This window comes from Ornithodoros turicata, unplaced genomic scaffold (assembly GCF_037126465.1).
Source record: "Ornithodoros turicata isolate Travis unplaced genomic scaffold, ASM3712646v1 ctg00000917.1, whole genome shotgun sequence".
Classification (NCBI taxonomy): Eukaryota; Metazoa; Arthropoda; class Arachnida; order Ixodida; family Argasidae; genus Ornithodoros; species Ornithodoros turicata.
The window spans coordinates 507776-525452 of NW_026999419.1; the positions used below are offsets into that span (position 1 = coordinate 507776).

Genomic DNA, 17677 nt, shown 5'->3' on the forward strand with positions numbered 1-17677 from the left:
GTTGCACAGTATACAAAGGATAGTCAAGAACTTTTTTTCTCGCGTAAAGCGTCATTAATTGATTATTGCCTATCAAATTTAAGAAAAAAACGCTACTTTTACACTTGCCATAAAAAGCTATTCTGTACTTGTTCTCGGCTGAAAATATGATCAGCGGGCAGGTAATTATCAGCAGGAGTGATGTCCAAAGTTTTATCGCAAATGAAAGAATAATAAATAAACTAGCGTGGTTCAAAATCGCACACAGAAATGCAGAAAATATGGTGACAAGCGCCACCTGCCGTACGCGTTTGAAACCAGCGGCAGCTTCGCGTTGCAAGAGGTTGCCGAGAGATGGCACTGGTTCCTATGTGCTGATCACGTGATCACGTAGCGGTTCTCTGTTCTCTGACCTCCCTGACTTACGAAACGTTGGCCCCGTGCGTGATTCCGTATACGCAGGTTCCTGCCGCGTGTATTTTTGTTGATCGTACGGTTATATTGTGTCCGTTTGGCTGAATTTCGTGCTGAGGAGTTGCATTATTCTCCATTATGCTGGTCGCCAATCGTCCTTTTGTAGTACTGCAGGGCTGCACATTGGCACGTGTGGGCACGTTGTCCTCATGTGATTTCTTTATTCATATGTGTTGAAGTCAGGAGTTAAGAGCACCGGACCAACCGCATGGAGCCAGTTTGGCTTAGATCAGCCAGTTACCCACACACTGCAAGCAAACACCACTGAGCATTCACACTGGAATGGTGGAGCAGATGCTCTTGGTCGAAGTTCGGCCTTTGTCACGTTATGCGCACCATTTCGTCGTGTATTCGATCACCCAGGATTGTAATCAGACTACCTAGAAAATCACTCTCTCGCAAAAGCAACATATTTCGTTGCTGCCATCTTTCCTGCATATTTCGTGTTTCTGTTCGTGCTTCCGGATTACTGTTCGAGCTAAATTTAGATAGCAAAGAAGAGCGTTTACTATTATTATTTTTGGTGTGTGTTGTTGTTGTTCTACCCTGACAATTACGTCCCCCGCGGGGTGCAGGTTTGATAGGTATTTTCTCAGTCCTATTTTAGGCCCCTTTACTTTTCTGTTGAAATTATTCCTGTACTGTGTGAGAAATTTTCTACCTTTACGAATAACTGGACTCGAAATGTGGTACGTTACCAGATAAAGATGGAACGCGTTACTTTCGTCGTTACCGCCCACGTGATCAGAACAGTGCCCGTCGCGACGTCGTTGTGTACGATATAACCAGGTCACGCCGGAGCAAGGATGATCAAACAGCATCGAGAAATACACTCAAAGCAAATATATTCGCACTGGAATGGCGGGAGAGAGGCTCTTGGCGGAACTTTAGACTATGCAAAACGGAGTAATCACTTCGTCGTGTAACTGATCAGTCAAAATTATATTCATTTTACCTAGAAAAATTACTTGCTCGCAGAAGACTGATTGAAGTCAAATTCACTAAACGAGTAATCGATCTTCACGTGTTACGTACAACTCGGTCGTGACGTTGTCCGCTCCACTGAGGTAAACGTTGCAGCTTTCACAGAGGCATAATTCCATCTGAAACATGTCTACCTCATGCTACTTTCGAAAATAAAGATACCGTTCGAGGCAAATTTCGCCAGCGTTCCAATTCGAGAAGCGACATGAGAAGTGCGGCAGACACCGCGTTCAGGGGTGCGTGCAAAATCTCGCCCTTGGAGTATGGAGCCAGGGCACATCATCACGACAGGTAGCTGCGGGTCAGCTTCTTCGCTTCTTTTGTCTTTCAAACACACTTCTCTGTTGGGTTCAGTTTGCTTTCTCTCCGTTTCCTTGTTTGCAATTGCAAGGTACCATGCTCCCTTCTACCCGTCCCCATCCTTCCAGAGAAAAGAAAGAGAAAGAGCCGTCCCCCTGTCATTCACGATTGCGCCGTTCCTCGCCAAGAACAAGTTCAAATTCAAGAATCGGGTGCTCCAAGAACCAGGATAAAATTCATTTTGTAGACAAGGGGACGGCATGGTGTTGCAGGCATTTTGCTGTGAGGAACCTTCGCCACGCGATGCTGTTTTATTTGAAATCAGTTTATGGAAACCAATTTCTTGAACTGAACTCTCAAGTTTACATGAGGGATCCTCTGTTCGCTCGCAAGAAGGACGATCACTTCAATCACTTCACTGCAAACTAACGCGGCGGAAAAGACTGAACTAAAGTAGCGAAATCAGCGACTTGACTCTGAGAAAGGACACACGTCTTACCATCACATAAAGCAATAACTGCGCCCAATACCAAACTTAGGTGGCGGACTACTGCTACCCGCTACTCCTCTAAAAAGTAGCGCAATTACAAGCGGCGCTACTCATTTCTAAACGATAGTGTGATATATCACTCTTCCTAATTACTAATTATGTATTCGCGTTGTGGCAAACACGTACCCATTTTGACTACATGTTGCTATAATCAGGAGCAATGAGCACAAAAATCGTCGATACCAGCCCTGAAACCAGGATTCTAGACAGAATAGGTTGGCGCAGAAATTGAAAAATGTCACCATATCACCCGATCATGTTGGATTGTGGGGCTAAAGACACAGCTCCGCCTTGTCCAAGTGGAACGCCCTGAGATACGTTATACTTCTTTCCATTTTTCCCACTGAAATAGCGACAAAGTAGCTGTAGCAGCATCGAATCCGCTGCCAAGCTTTGTGGCGGAAATTACTTTTCCGCTAGTGGTTAGAAACGTAGCACATCCGCTCCTCAGCTAATGAAAATCATGTATAGCGATTAGCGACTACAGCACTGCCCATTGTGGTACTGTCACCGCGGCTGCCGTGCGGAATACAGACGGGTCTAAGAGTAAAACGCGCAATTTCCCTATTTTTGCTTCGTTTATGCCATTTCCGTATTACGGGCATTGATGCTGGTCAGTTTCCGTGCGCAGTGTATGCCAGTATGCCATTTCCGTGACTGCTCAGTTCCATAGGGTAATTTTATAAATAATTTCAAGCTGAAATAATAGAAATAAAGGTGAAAACACATAAACAAGCAACTTCACAGCAAAAAGCTGTTGACTACAATGTCTTTTTTATTATGATTGTTTCGTCATCTTGCATTTGAGAGGAATTCATTTTTTGCACACTGCGGAATTCATTTTTTGCGGGTACGTCACATGGCATGGACGCTGCAGGCAGCACCATACATAGGACGGTGTGAATGTTTGGGTTTTTGAGCACCGAAGCGAGTAATCGTATATCCTATTCCATTTCCTAATCAAATATGGAATTCAATGTTCGAATTCCAAATCGAATTGATGCATCTACTAAATTGACAAACTGTACAGTCATGGGCCTCCCGAGATGTGATACCGCTAGATATATTGAAATATATTTTTGCCTGTCAATTTTGTTGCTTTCCCCCCGCATTTTATTTCCCTCTTTACACATCACACCTCTCGTCATCTCACAAAGCGATAACACGAATCGCAGCCAAATAGAATATAAAAAAAAGGTATCTTCACCTACTAGTCACGGCCGCTACTATGCGGAATACGGACAGGTTACATAGCGTATAATTGTCGACTTCCCTATTTTACTTCGGTTATGCCATTCCTTTGATTCTTATCATTTTGTGTGCGTACTGTGAGTTGAACTTCTAGTTTCAACAGAAGTGGTGATTTCATAATTCATTTCAAGAAATCCTGTTTCTGTAAGCTGTATTGAGATAAAACTGCTACCGATCGGCACGTGAACAGACTCTTCACAGCTGACTGCAATTATTTAGTATTTGCGTCCATTTTTTATGACGGTTGTTTGACCATTTTGCGTTTGAGATATATATTTTTTTATATCTCAAATATATTATATTTTGCACAGTCTTCGTCACACGCTACGCGTGCGGCAGCTACCCCCGTGCTACTCAAACCACCAAAAATCAACTCGCCGTCTTGCACGACAGTTTCAGAAGGCTTTTACGAGACAATGCTCCCTTCTACACACGTATAAACACCGGGTACGGTGGCATACAGAAGAGACTCAAGGTCAAAGGGTCCAGTCGGGAGAATCGCGCGCGGTTCTCCCTAACGGGGTCATCCACGGAAACCGCGACGGTGGCGCCCCACCGTAGCAAGTCCGTAAGTAAATTCAAGATGGCTACCGTGAGACCGTAGCCTTAAACGCTAAAACTTCGGGCTCTACCTATACAGAATATCAAGGGAAGTGCCTCAGGATGAGGGCCGCTGATATTTTAAACAGAGGCTCTTCTTCTTTGTTCGAAATGTCGGCGGCTCTCATCTTGAGGCACTTTGGTTCTGCGAAGAGGACGGTACCAGAGTTATGCACCAGATAGTCAGCACCTTCTACGTACTCCTGTCAAGCACTTCGCTTTATATTTCCTTACGAGTTTGTTGGATTTTCTACCCTTTTACAACTGATACAGAAGCAATTTGCTTCATATTTCCTTTCTGGTTTGCTGGACTTTTTACCCTTCTATAGCCGATACAGAAGTACCGCTAAACTGTGCTTGCTGAACAGCAGCTTGTAATTGAAAGCTAGATTCTCCAAGTTTCATTTATATTTATTCTCCACTGTTTCATTTATAGCGTCCGTCAACGGTGACGAACGAGGCTCGCGCTTGGCGCGTAAACGTGAGGTGCGGTTTTGCTTTGAGTTCAGTTGGGTTTTCTGCCTCTGACAAATGACAACTTTAAAGGTGGCGTCCTGACAAGAAACACAGTTGAACTGAAGGTGCAATCAGAATAATGGGTGCCTTAAATGCATGTCACTGTAATATTTCGTTTTGAAGCAGTTCAAAACATTAGAAAATGAATTTAATCTGATTTTGAAGCCGGCTGCACGCTCCGGGTTGAATTTAGGGCACAGTGTGTGGACCGCGATCTACTACATTATAATGACCATGTCATAATCGGCAAACCCTATGAGGAGCCCATCCGCACGATCCACTAGGGGCGCTATTCATCGGCCCGCGAGATCTACATTTTGATTGGACAATGGAAATTTGAACTTTGAACACGCAGAAGCGGATATACAAGTACTGTGGCAGACGACAGCATCAGCTCCTATGAAAACGCGTAGAATGATGATGATAATCAACTTTAGAATGAAACATCTTCCATGGGATATCCACCGCTTGTACAAAAATACTAAGGTAAGCTGTATTGTAGAAGTTGAGGAAGCAATATCCAGGCCGATGAGTAGCGCCACCGCTAGCTTCCAAATGTGGCGCTGGGAAGGGATGCCTATGACATAATCGTTATAGTCTACTACGTCGTGGTGCGGACCAAACTTCGATCACTTCTGTCGGATTTCTCATTTCTGTGGCCTGGCTACGATAAGCATTCGACTGGTGAGCAACAAGGGAAGCAGTGATGGATTTGTCCGGGGTTGACTAGGGGCAGCGACAGTGTTGCTCATCACATATGCGTGTGTGAACAGGCACATGTACACATAAATACACAAAAAAAGAAGAAAAAAATGGGTAGCATTTGTTGATAAGTATTCGGACTACAGTCGTGCGTCGTCGTTACGAACCTCGTTAATATGGGCAAACTTTTTCAGTGTATTTATGTCTCGCTAATATGTGAACTTGCTTTTCGGACAAATATTCCGTGTAGACAGTGCAACAAGGTACCTAACCTAGAGATCGCAATGTATTTCTGTCTTGTTATTCTGGACCGCATCAGTATCGAGGGAACTTTGCCCATCAGTGAGCAAACATTTTCACTGCGTACAACAGAGGAACAGCTTCTGTAGAGAACAAAGAAGGGCATAGGGTACTGAACAGCATGTTGTAGCCACAGGGATGGCCATTTAACTTGTCTGAAGAATTAACAATTTAATTATATACAGTTCACAGGCGCTCAAGATCAACATCACAGGGGAGTGACTTCTCCGCGTTAAATGCCTTTCTCAGATTGGGGAGGGGGGAATCTGATGTCTGCCTTTCGGGTGTTATCTGGTGTTTTTGTTCCTCCATCCTGTCTATGAGGTTCTTTCCTTTCCTTTCATTCTCCTTCTTTTTTTTTTTTTTTTTTTTATGTGACCTACCAGCGCTAATCCCCGAAGACATAGACAGTGGTGACACACATGGGTGTATTTCTGGGAACGTAAGTGATCCATTTTTTCACGTGTTACACTTGGCGACGTCACTCGAGGATTTCATAGTGAATGGAATTCGGGGACAAATCGGTTTTAATTCGAATTGGTCGGAGGTCAGTTCAGGGGGAAATAACTGGGCGGAATCGGGTTTAACCTGAAAAAGTCACTCCCTACTTATGAGACACAGTAAACAGCGCTTAATTTTTTAGGAAATGGCGACCAGCACCACCCACTCTATGTTGTCGAGATTTTCTCTGCTTCAAGTTACACATCGTTATGCATGTGAACAAACCCTGATTACTGCATTTCTTTCTCGATAAGTTCCTTTTGTTTTCAACTATTACTCAATAATATGGATGACAAAGGACAGTACAAGTAAAGACAAACAACGACTGCACTGATTTTAACTTGTTCAATTTGACATAATTTATGTGTGGGCTCATATGCGATTGTTGAATGGAGCTAAAAGTACACATGCAGCCAGCCACTCCTCGACAAATCAGGTACTGCATCCCTCCTTGGTCGAGTACTTACCAGAGTCAGGCCAGAGACATGAGAGAGTTGTTAGAACTGATGAGGATTGGTACACAGTCATATGTGACAAAGTGAAATGCACATTTATTTTATTGGACGTAACTGTGTAGGCATGAGTGGCCTCTTTAGGATCGTGACACACACACTCAGTGACCTCAACAGTAATGCCCTTGATCATTTATTGCTACTTGCAGAATGGGTGACACATCCACTGTCAGTGGGTACGACTTCCTCAGCCATGCAGTATGGCCAGAGCTGGCAATGCTTCTGGAGACAAGAGCCCCTTTGGTCTTCGCTGCAGGGAACCCTGACCAGTTTCATGCACGTTATTCCTCTACAATGGAGTTCCTGGACCGATTTGAGCTCGCATGCCGCACTGCTGAGGTGTTAATCCGGTTGCGGAACCAGCCGTCCTATCAGACATTTTTGGCAAAGTGGAACTTACCCGTGTACTTTCAGCTGAGGTACGCAAAATAGCTGCAAGAGCAGGCAAAGTGACAATGGACTATGGCTCTTTTTATGTTCTAGAACTTTCATTTGTTACTGTGCAGGTTCCAAGATATTGCATCTCAGTTAGAAGCATGCCTCCTTCAGCCGTTGCAGTGCAGTAAGGGTAAGCCAATGTTCCTGGGTGTGTCTCCTAATTTCTGTGACGTATGAGCAGCATTAGTCCTGCGCCTCCTGCCTAACTGGTGAACGATATATGCACATGCCTGTAATTGTCTCATTGTCACGTGCAGCTGGTTCAGAGTTCCACACAAGCTGCTATGAAGTCTTGTGGGAGCAGCTTCAACGCTGTTGGAACCCGAATGTGTTCCTCACTCCATTAGCGCATCGCTTCTGGAAGCTCACGCTTCAGCTTCTGAGCAGGCATCGACGATGGTTGACTGAGTTCCTGCGTGACGAAGGTGGAGGGAATAAACAGGTAAGAGCCACTGGAGCTATTTTTGCTACATTCTTTGTGCACATTGCTAGATTTGGGACAACTTTATGTCAGGAACAACTCAGTACTTTACACACACACAAAAAAAAAAGAGAAAGAGAGAGAGAAAGGAACAGCTGCAGTACGGTCACATCAGCATGCTGTGAAAATGTGTTGTCACCTTTGTTACATCCGCCTGTCACTTGTGATCGTTGGGTAGTTGCATGGCATGACCAGCGAGTGGATAAAAGCATCTGCTCGGTGGTGATAGTGTCGTAGTCATTCTGCAGACTGGGACATGGTGGGTTCGAGTCCTACCACCGGCTGAGGCTTGTCCTGGGTTTCCCCCTTTTCAAGCAAATGTTGCGTGGTTACTCCTGAAGTCTCCCCAGCACACATACTAACCCCCTCTCACTCACTCCTCCTGCTGTCCTGTCTCCATCTGTCCGTGTCTGTACGACGCTTATAGCCACCTTCGCAGGACTAAACTTTAATAAAAAATTCATATCATGGCATTACTACTACTCTACTCGTTTGGGCATTTTTGGTGCTTTGCTTACCTTCTCCCTTTGCATTTGCAAATGGCAATGCAATTTTGAGGCTCACTTTTGGGCACTTCAGAAGCAGAAAAACGTGTAATTCATAATTAAGTTGGTCGTATCAGAGCACCTTATTTCCTGAATTGCTTCCGTTGGTGCTTTGCAGTAGAACAAAAGAATAACTGTTTGCAACTCGCAACAGAACTTCTTCAAGACCTTGAAGGGTATTTTCGCTTCTTCTTGCATGATTGCAAGACATTAGGGATGTGCGAATATTCGAGTTCTCAAATTGAAATCGTAAATCAATCACTCGAGGTATTCGATTCGCGAATCGAATATCTAACATTAGGTTTTTCCAAATATTTAACTGTTCCACGAATGTGAACAATACCACCCCAAAAGTGGACTCCACCTGACATTTCCCTGCATGAGGTGAAGTCTGCTTCACGAAATCGCTAGTGCTGCAGGACCAACACAACACAGGCGGACCATTATTGTTTAATGTGAGATAACGTTAGCCCAAGTTCATTGTGTATACTTCGCCTGAGAACGGGGCGGCACCCCTCCCACATGCACTTTAGCGGCACCAGCGGGGAATTATGACATTCGTTACATTCAAAATTTCAGCAATCCAACATCCTTAGGCGAGACATACACACTAAAGCAAAGAAGCAAAAGGATTTTCATCTCGAAGCTGAGGCAGGATGCCAATTTGTTTGTTTCACAAGTGACCTGTGGATGTTCAGAAACTATTACAATGTCATCTGTGTAGCATCCACTGCATGGCATCAAATTTTGAAATCAAGATAATTGCCCGAGTAAATGTAGATGCAGCTGAAAAGCTGGAAACACTATCATGTAAAGTTAAAGAATAGGGGCTTCCCACAGTAGATTTAGATGTCTCGCTTGCGACAGTTAATGGCAGAAAAATTACACTAAAGCGATGGGCTACAAATTGCAAACTTTTATTGCAAAGGGCACGTATTGTAAAATTTACACAAATATTTGATATTCGATTTAATATTCGGCATTTTTTTCCCCATTGAATTTGACATCAGATATTCGGATTCGCGCACCTCTACTAAATACATCGCACTCAGCGGCTCCTCTTGCCATCATGTGTTCACTTGATCTGTTCACCCTAGAATCTGCTCTTTCATATGATTTTGACACTGTTTCGTGTCACTTGCCATCAGACGCAATTTTTATCCTCTTGTTGGCCTCTGTTTTTCATTTGTCAAAGTTTAATAATATACTATGCTTTGATATTCTTTTGAGCGATAAGAAATTCCAGGTGAATAAGAGCCTTGTCAATCCCAGAACAAGGTTGCCATGAGCTTGCCTGCTGAAGAAAGCGTTTCTGCTTTTCTTGGAGGATGAGGGCCCACATATTTCCACTTCATATACTTGTTCTTTTTCAATTCAGATGTAAAGTGGTGGACCACGTCACATCAAAGGTCACATCAGAGATTAAAAATTTGTTTTCTTCTTTTCCAAACTGTTTTCAAGAAGCATTCAAAACTTTCCAAGGAACAGAGGCCTATGCAGCTGACATCTGCAAACCTAAGTTTCAGTCCTCCAGAAAGCAGCAAAACCACCTTTGAATATAATTCTGCTATAGTACACTGAAACTGAACTCTCTCTCTCTTTCTCATGTAAGTGAACCTGTCCGCTGTATTCTGGCTCAGCGCTTTGAGGGACCCTTCCAGTAGCTTGGGCAGCGCATTGTGCATGCACTGCGAGTGAGTGCCCAATGCATTGCCAAAGCTACTGGAAGGGTCCCTCGAAGCGCAGGGATCCCTCAGAGCGAAGCGAGAATACAACGGTGTGCAAGTGTGTTACAGCACGGCACACTCTTGTTTTCGTTTGCCTCAAACTGCGGAACGAAGAGCAATGCAAGACAATATACAGAACCGGTCAACTAAACCATACTAAGGCATACTGCCTAAATACTGGACCGTTCTATGACTTTTAGGGGTGTGGTCCAACCGTTGCTACTAGGGTTTGTGACAGTAAGGTGTGACTTTCTCCTTTGCAGGGTGAAAAAGGAAAAGAAGCATCCCCAGTACCTGAGAGCACGGACAGTTTCACTGCTCCAAGGCAAGCAAACAACGAAGCATCAGAAACCGTTTTATTGGTGCTGCTTTCTTGTGACACCGAGCTACTAGTCGAGAAGGTATGAAATAAACTGTTGAATTTGCACTTCTTAGCAGAGTCCATTACTACATACGTATTATATTTTAGTTGATACCATTCACCATCATTCCTGAGTAACTAACCTAACACACTGAGGTAAAAGTACTCAGGCATACTTCAAGTACCCAACACCACAAATGTCGACGGCAGAAAAATATTTTATAGTATCCTCAATGAGAACTGTACAGTCGTTATCGGTACGACAGCCATCACTCCTATCAGAAGGTTATGCTATTATTTGATACAGAAATAATTAGGGGTATGCGAATCTGAATATTTTAAGTCGAATCGAATATTGAATCGAATGGGGGAAAAAATTCCGAATACCGAATCGAATATCGAATATTTGTGCAAAATTTACAATATGTGACTTTCGCACTAAAAGTTTCCATGTTGTAGCTCAGGGCTTTAGTGTAATTTTTCTGACATTAACTATCACAAGAGAGACATGCAATTCTTCTGTTTAATTTGTTGTTAACTTGTTTGTTATTCGCAATGGAAATTTCTGTTGGAAATGGAAAAAAACTGCTCCCCAAAACTCAGGGATATGCATTCCTCGACAATTGTGCGAGTCGATTGTGTAATACTTCCACCATGTGCTCCTAAGAAACTAGAAAACTATGTAAGGTTTTACTTTGTCAAAGTTCTGTTCATGCTGCAAATACAGTTAAACCCGCGTATAACGATATTGACAGTAATCGCGAATTCCATCGTTATACGGGGTACATCGTTAAACGAGGGCCGACCTAAATAGCGCGTCCCCGAAAAGTCGCGCGCCACCCCGCGTGTAGCAAAAAAGAAAGAAAAAGAGAAAAACAAACACATGCTAAAAAAAAAACGCGAAGCTGTGTGACATCACAGTGGCTTGGGAAAACAGCGATCAGAACTCGTGGAGGGAACCAGACGACATAACAGAACAACTTCTGGCAACACTACACGTTACCATTCCGCAAGTCGGCTTCACCTAACGCCTGCGTGCTTTAAGAGTAGCTCGCTTTAGAACACTGTCGCGCGACTCGCGGGTGGAAAGCACGTGCTAGGCCTTTTGAATCATCTCGCGAATTTGAGCAGCATTAGCCAATTATTAAATTAAATAAAAGCATTACCACCTACCTCTTTCACTGACAGTATTGGAAAATGAGCAGTCTTGCCTCAATTTTTATTTTGGTTTAATTCTTTTGATGTGAATTTCGGATGATATGAATTTTTTCCGCTACCCCGTGAGATTCGTAGCATCGAGACTCTACTGTATCTTATTGCGGCGACAATCGCCGCGTGGTTACGCGCACGGGACAGCGTCCAACATCGTTATGCGAGTACTCGGAACCACGGTCTCCATCGCTATACGCGGGTTCGTTTCCCCATAGAACCAATTATAGTTTGACGGTAAAATCATGAACCATCGTTTTACGAGGGATATCGTTATACGCGGGTTTTACTGTATGCGACTAGTTCACGGCAAGTTTGTGTGTGCGTGTTCATGACAAAAATGTCGGCGATGGTCGAGCGGTATGTTAGGATCATCTGGTGTGGAATGGCCCATCTACGACATTGCTCTAAAGTGCACATTAAAGCCAAGATGGATATAAAGAGTTGTAACAGTTATTTTGCTTTGATATTTTGTACTAATAATTTTTAGGATAATGTTCTCTGCATAGCTGTAGCAGTAGAGTGCACACAACACAGTTCTGCGCCCATATACCGGGTGTTTCACGAAGGTCGTTCTGCTGAATAATTCATAAACAGGTGACATTATCAAAAAGCTTTCTTTCAGTCATCATCCCTGAGACATTGTCCATGAACTGAACTGAGTTGTGTGGCTCATTTGCATATGCTCAGTAATTTTATAAAACTCCTAACTTTAACATTTTACTTCTGATGCTTTCAGAACCTCTGTTTTACCGATCGGGACCTCCAGCAAAAAATATTCCTGGAAAAAATCTACGTCAAAACTTAGTGATTTTGTCAACTAATTAATTGGTTCCGGTTTACGTATTTCTGTGTGGAGCAGTGTACCAATGCGCTCTTTCGCTCAGCTGTCCGGCTGCCAATTATGTGTTCATCTGCCTTATTCACACGCGGGGGGTGACGGAAGATAAAGAACAGACAGAAGAGACGCTTCGGTGCATTCTTCATCATCATCATGATAAGGGCACTCTCTGTGGTGGTTCCTTATCTTCTGTCACTCCCATGTGTAAACCAGGCGAATGCACATGTAATTTGCAGCTGGATAGGTGAGCAAAAGAGCACATTGGTACGCTGCTCCACGTAACCGGGTCAGTTTGGTTATTTAGAGTCAGGAGGTCATTTAGATCCACTTTCATTTGCCTTCAGTTTGTTTTAGTGCACTGTTATCCAGACATATGTTGTTCACCAGCACTTCTAAGTAGGGCTCCCAGTTTTCAGTGATCATGATTATTGAGAACTCCGTAAACACTGCAAGAATGAACGCAAAACCAAATTTCTGTAGTATAAAGTTGATTGGGCTTATAGCATCATACGATAACAAGATAGCCTCTCTTTGCCACCTATCTTCACCCTACATCGTAATACCTTGGAAAATATGATCACCGAAAACCATAAGCCCTACTAAATAGTCTCAGTAATAGGCTTAAGTAGTCTCAGGTACCTGAACAGTAACAAGGTACACTGTGACCGTGTGCGTATCAAGGTCTTGTAAATTTTTTTTTACCTTTTTTTCTTTTTCGTGTTTTTCTATTGCAGGTGATGTACCTGTTCACCAGCATAATCAAACCAAAGCTTCAACGTCAAGGTTTCACATGTTTCAATGCACTAGAAGGTAACATGCTGCATCGATATGACCTTCTTGCGGAACATTTTCTTGCTGCCTAAATAAGTACCAAACACTCTAAAGTACTTTCAGTCCGTTCACGAGTAATGAATATGTAGCCATTCTGGTGAACTAGAACTCATCAGGGTTCTCAAACGCCATTGGCATCCCTTCCCATGCTTTAGCACATGCCAAAGAAGCCAATACCAGTGATGTGAGAAATGCTGTGGAATATCATTAGGCCCTTGTATTTTAGGGTTAAACCTGGTAAAACCTGTTTTTAACCCCTGATATGCATCATTATCACTTAGGGTAAAAACCGAATCCTACCACCGGCTGTGCTGTCTGAGGTTTTCCCTCGGTTTTCCAAAGACTTTCGAGAATGTCGGCACAGTTCCCCCTGCAGTTGGCCCAGGATGTATACTGACCCCCCTTCTCTCCCACTCCTTCCTGCTGTCATCTCTCAATCTGTCCACATCTGTATGCTGCTCATAGCCACAGTTGCTTCGCTGTGCTAACATGAAAAAAAAAAAAATCTTATTTTCTTGCTTTTTCTGAGCAAGTTAGGTATATCCCTTTTGGAAGGCCTCGCATAACATATAAACTGAGGAGTGAATGTTGATGAGCTTGTTCTTGCTGAAATATCATGGCAACGACGACAATCAGTGTTATACTAATTTATGTAACACCACCAGTTCTTCTACAGTAACGTAGAATGAAATTGCTACTACATTTTACAGAGAGTATATCAGAATGCAGCATCGCCCTAAAGGAACTAGAGCCAAATATCTCAAAGCGAATTGTGAATGATACAGCCAGAACTTGTTGTTCCCACTTGAAGCTTGTCAACGACATTCCACGACTCTATCGACGGACAAATAAAGAGGTGGGTGTGCTGACTTTCACCGTGATTTATGTGACTTGGTTATGTGTAGTGATACTACTTGTTGTACTTTTCATCCGTGTATTTATTAGAGTTTTTAAGGAGCCTTTTTAAAAATGGAACTAGTATACGGAATCATCCCGACGTTTGTTAGAGAATTGGAGAGTTTGTTGGAGAAGAGAGCAATACACTGACAAAAAATGAAAAGACTGACTGGTAACACTGAACAAAACCTGTTTTGTTTGGGCATATTGCCACGTATCATCTTTGGGGCGATCACACGCAACAACAACCAGGGTGCCGGAGTGAACTGAAACGCAAAACCGAAAAATACTGCTATTTTGGTGGAAACCGTAACAGAATCGAAACCGTATACGGTTTTTTTCGCTCTGGACTGAAACCAAAAAAATAATTTAACGGTTTTCGGTCCAAGAAAAAACTTCGCCGGTTTGGACTACGAATAGGCGAATGAGACTGACGTCGTGTGTTCTGAAGTCATATCACGGATACTTTACGGTTACGGTGGAATGTATGTCGATATACGAATGGACATCGTCCTTCCACATCGTCCTTCCAATGGACGTTCCACGTCGAGAAAGCCTCTTTGAACAGACAGTCTTTTTTTGTTTCAGGATTGTTTCTCTTCGAAAGTTCTTAACTGGAGCCAGGAGCTACTTCTCAGCTGCCTATTAATATTAAACGCAATGTATGCGGAATAACCGGGTTTACATTTTGCAACATTGATTTTTTTTTCTGGGAATGCATATGCCCACTAGGGATGGAACCGGTTAAAACCGGTATGAGCCGTTATTTTTTTGCTCCGGAACAGAACCGGTACCGAACCGTTTATGATAGAACCGGAACGAAAAACGTTTCGGTTCGACACCCTGACAACAACAACAGGCAATGAGGCGTCGAACGACGGGCTGCGGCCCGCGACACGTCGCGCTACACACAATACGCAACACACAACAGCGGAACTGCAGTTCCGCTGTTGTGTGTTTCTACCGTTGTGTCTCCGTCATCTCTTTGGCTGCAAGATTTTACTCATGACTAGACAGACGTACGGCAAACGTCAGACTTGAGGCCGCTCTGCTACCACTGTGAAGAAGCTACCCGGGTCTGCCACCGTTTCCCGTACTGACGACTGGGTCTACCCGGATTTTCACCTGACGCCTCCCGCCTTCAGCGCGTAGTCACCCCGCTGCAATTGAAGACACTCTAGGGCAGCAGCATGCTTCTGCTGACTCACGATGCGACCAGTCTCCGAGCTCGACGAACAGCAATACAGACCGCTGCGACGCTCAAAACCTTACCAGTGACCTGCAAATACTCATCGACAACCACGAGACAGCTGCATTAATCAATGACGGCGCCGACGACAATGTTAAAGACAACGACGTTGGCTACGAGGCTTCGCAGGGTGCAAACGAAATGCGATGAGCCGACACAGGTTCTGGCATTGGGACGAAGCCACGTCTACGGAGGGGGCAATGCCACGTATCGTCTTTGGGGCGAGCACACGCAACAACAGGCAACGCGGCGTCGAACGACGGGCTGCGGCCCGCGACACGTCGCGCTATATGGCAGGCGATCCTTCTGGAGCGTCTGCTCCTTCGCTCACATGAATCTCAAGGACGGGCCGACGACCTTGGAGAGGCTTCTGTATTTCCTTCTCTCCACCGACGCGCGCTTTCTATAATGTTCGCCGCTGTGCATAAAAGCTTGCGAGCTCCCAGTCGGAACGTTATTCTTTTACCTTAGTTCTGTCTAAGAGCTATCGCTCTAATGTTAACCAACTAAGCAGCTCAATAAAGTGTTCGCCGATTATTCCGCCGTCTCGCTCGTCTGTTTTTCATCCGTGACATTCCAGGGCCTCGGCCATGACCTTCCAAACGTGCGGTAAAAAGGCTCTCTGTTGCGTTTTTCGGGATTTTTTTCGTATACTTTTCTGTTGACCATATAAATTTAATAGCCCACGGTGGGACGTGCACCATCCACTCTGTCAGCAAAAAAAAATTCGTTCAAATGGGACATCTCGTTCAAGAGATACAAGGTCACAAAGTTGGAAAAAATTTAAGCCGCGAAATCGCGCCGGTTGCTTCAAAGCGCCGTGGACGGAGAAGAAAATATCGCACAGACCTGCAGTCAGGCACCTTTTGCATCTCTTTATGGGTGGGATAACGTATATTTTTTTCTAGAGAAATAAAAATGTGACCGGCGGGCATCATTCGATTATAAATGAAACAACCCGCCTGCAACTGACTAACAGCCCACGAAAGCCAATCTTGGAATTCCATTTGTGCTTTGACGTGACTTTGTTCAAACATAAATGATACGTGGCCTACTTTAGTGCACATTGCCCAATTGTGCATTGAATCGCTTTCACTTCTTTCGATCAGATATCTTCATATTGCTGACGGATATGCATTCTGCGTAAAGGACCTTTGGTTGGAATATTGAAGGAGTGCTGCAATTTTTCGTATTTATTTGTTTCTTCTCAGGTTCCTACCAAGCCTTCCAGCTACATTCACCTGATTCTGGAACCCCTGGTGAAATTAAAGAGACACGTGACAGAGACATTGAAAGTACAGTGGAATGCAGATTGGACGAGGAGTGTACTGGAAGAGATCACACAGCAGTAAGTATGGAAATTTGTCACCAATTAAACTCTAGAAAGCATTGTGGGAGAAACCTTGTTATTTTATCTTGTTTTTAAGATTTGCTGATGCATGTTGTACCGTACATGGATGCACGCATCATTATGTCCATGTAAAGCTTCCCCACAGCTCAATCATGAGCGTGCATCATGGTGACAGCCCAGAGTAACATGGGCGGAAACATGGAAAACACAGACAAAGACAGGATCAAGGGCACAGGACTATCAGTGCCGTACTGTCGCTCCTCGTGGGTCACTGCCAATTATCGCGCATGACTATTTTACTTGTTCATGAGTAGGATTCTTCATTTTTGGGCTAAACCTGAGTTTCCATGTCACAACCACGACCTAGATTATAACGACCATGCCATAGGCACCCCCTCCCAACGCCACCTGTGGAAGCTAGCGGTGACACTACTCATCAGCCCGGTTATTGCTTCCTCAATTTCTGCAATACTTTGTACTTCAGCTTGCCTTAGTATTTTTGAACAAGTGGTGGATGTTCCACGGGAGATGCTTCTTTCTAAAGTTGGTTATCATCATCATTGTACGCGTTTTCATAGGAGCTGTTGCTGTCGTCTGCTATGGTAGTCAGTGTCCGCTTCTGCGCGTTCAAAATTCAATTTTTTATTTTCCAATCATGATGTAGATCTCGCGGGCGGATGAGTAGCACCCCTAGCAGATCGTGAGGACGGGCTCCTCATAGGGGTTGCCGATTATGACATGGTCGTTATAACCTAGTAGCTTGTGGTCACAACAAACTAATATCTGGGCATCTAAAATGCAGCAGAAAATTGACTGATGCACACAATGATCGCCAAGGCTTGTAGAGGCGGTTCACTAATACATACAAATGTACAAGGCTACCTGTGAAGTGTCTACTCGAAACTGTCAAGGATTCCGGTGATTTCGCTGTTGCAGCACTAACAATGACTGGTGGATTGCTAAGAGCGTGGTGAAACGATGTGAAAGAAGTTAAAGAAGAGCAAGATTACAATAGCCATCCTTCATCCTAATGCATCTGTAACAACCTGCAATGTAGTAGTACTTAATGAACACAAGA

General features: G+C 43.9%; 1 protein-coding gene across 1 annotated transcript in view; it reads left to right on the plus strand.

The window, feature by feature from the left end:
* The window catches only part of LOC135375721 (conserved oligomeric Golgi complex subunit 2-like), a 32354-nt gene that overhangs the window by 10515 nt on the left and 4162 nt on the right, over positions 1-17677 (plus strand). The window contains exons 9-15 of the mRNA XM_064608377.1: positions 6819-7088; positions 7176-7237; positions 7365-7549; positions 10124-10261; positions 13006-13081; positions 13813-13958; positions 16460-16596. Coding sequence (XP_064464447.1) covers positions 6819-7088; positions 7176-7237; positions 7365-7549; positions 10124-10261; positions 13006-13081; positions 13813-13958; positions 16460-16596 — 1014 coding nt within the window. The remainder of the gene's footprint in view (positions 1-6818; positions 7089-7175; positions 7238-7364; positions 7550-10123; positions 10262-13005; positions 13082-13812; positions 13959-16459; positions 16597-17677) is intronic.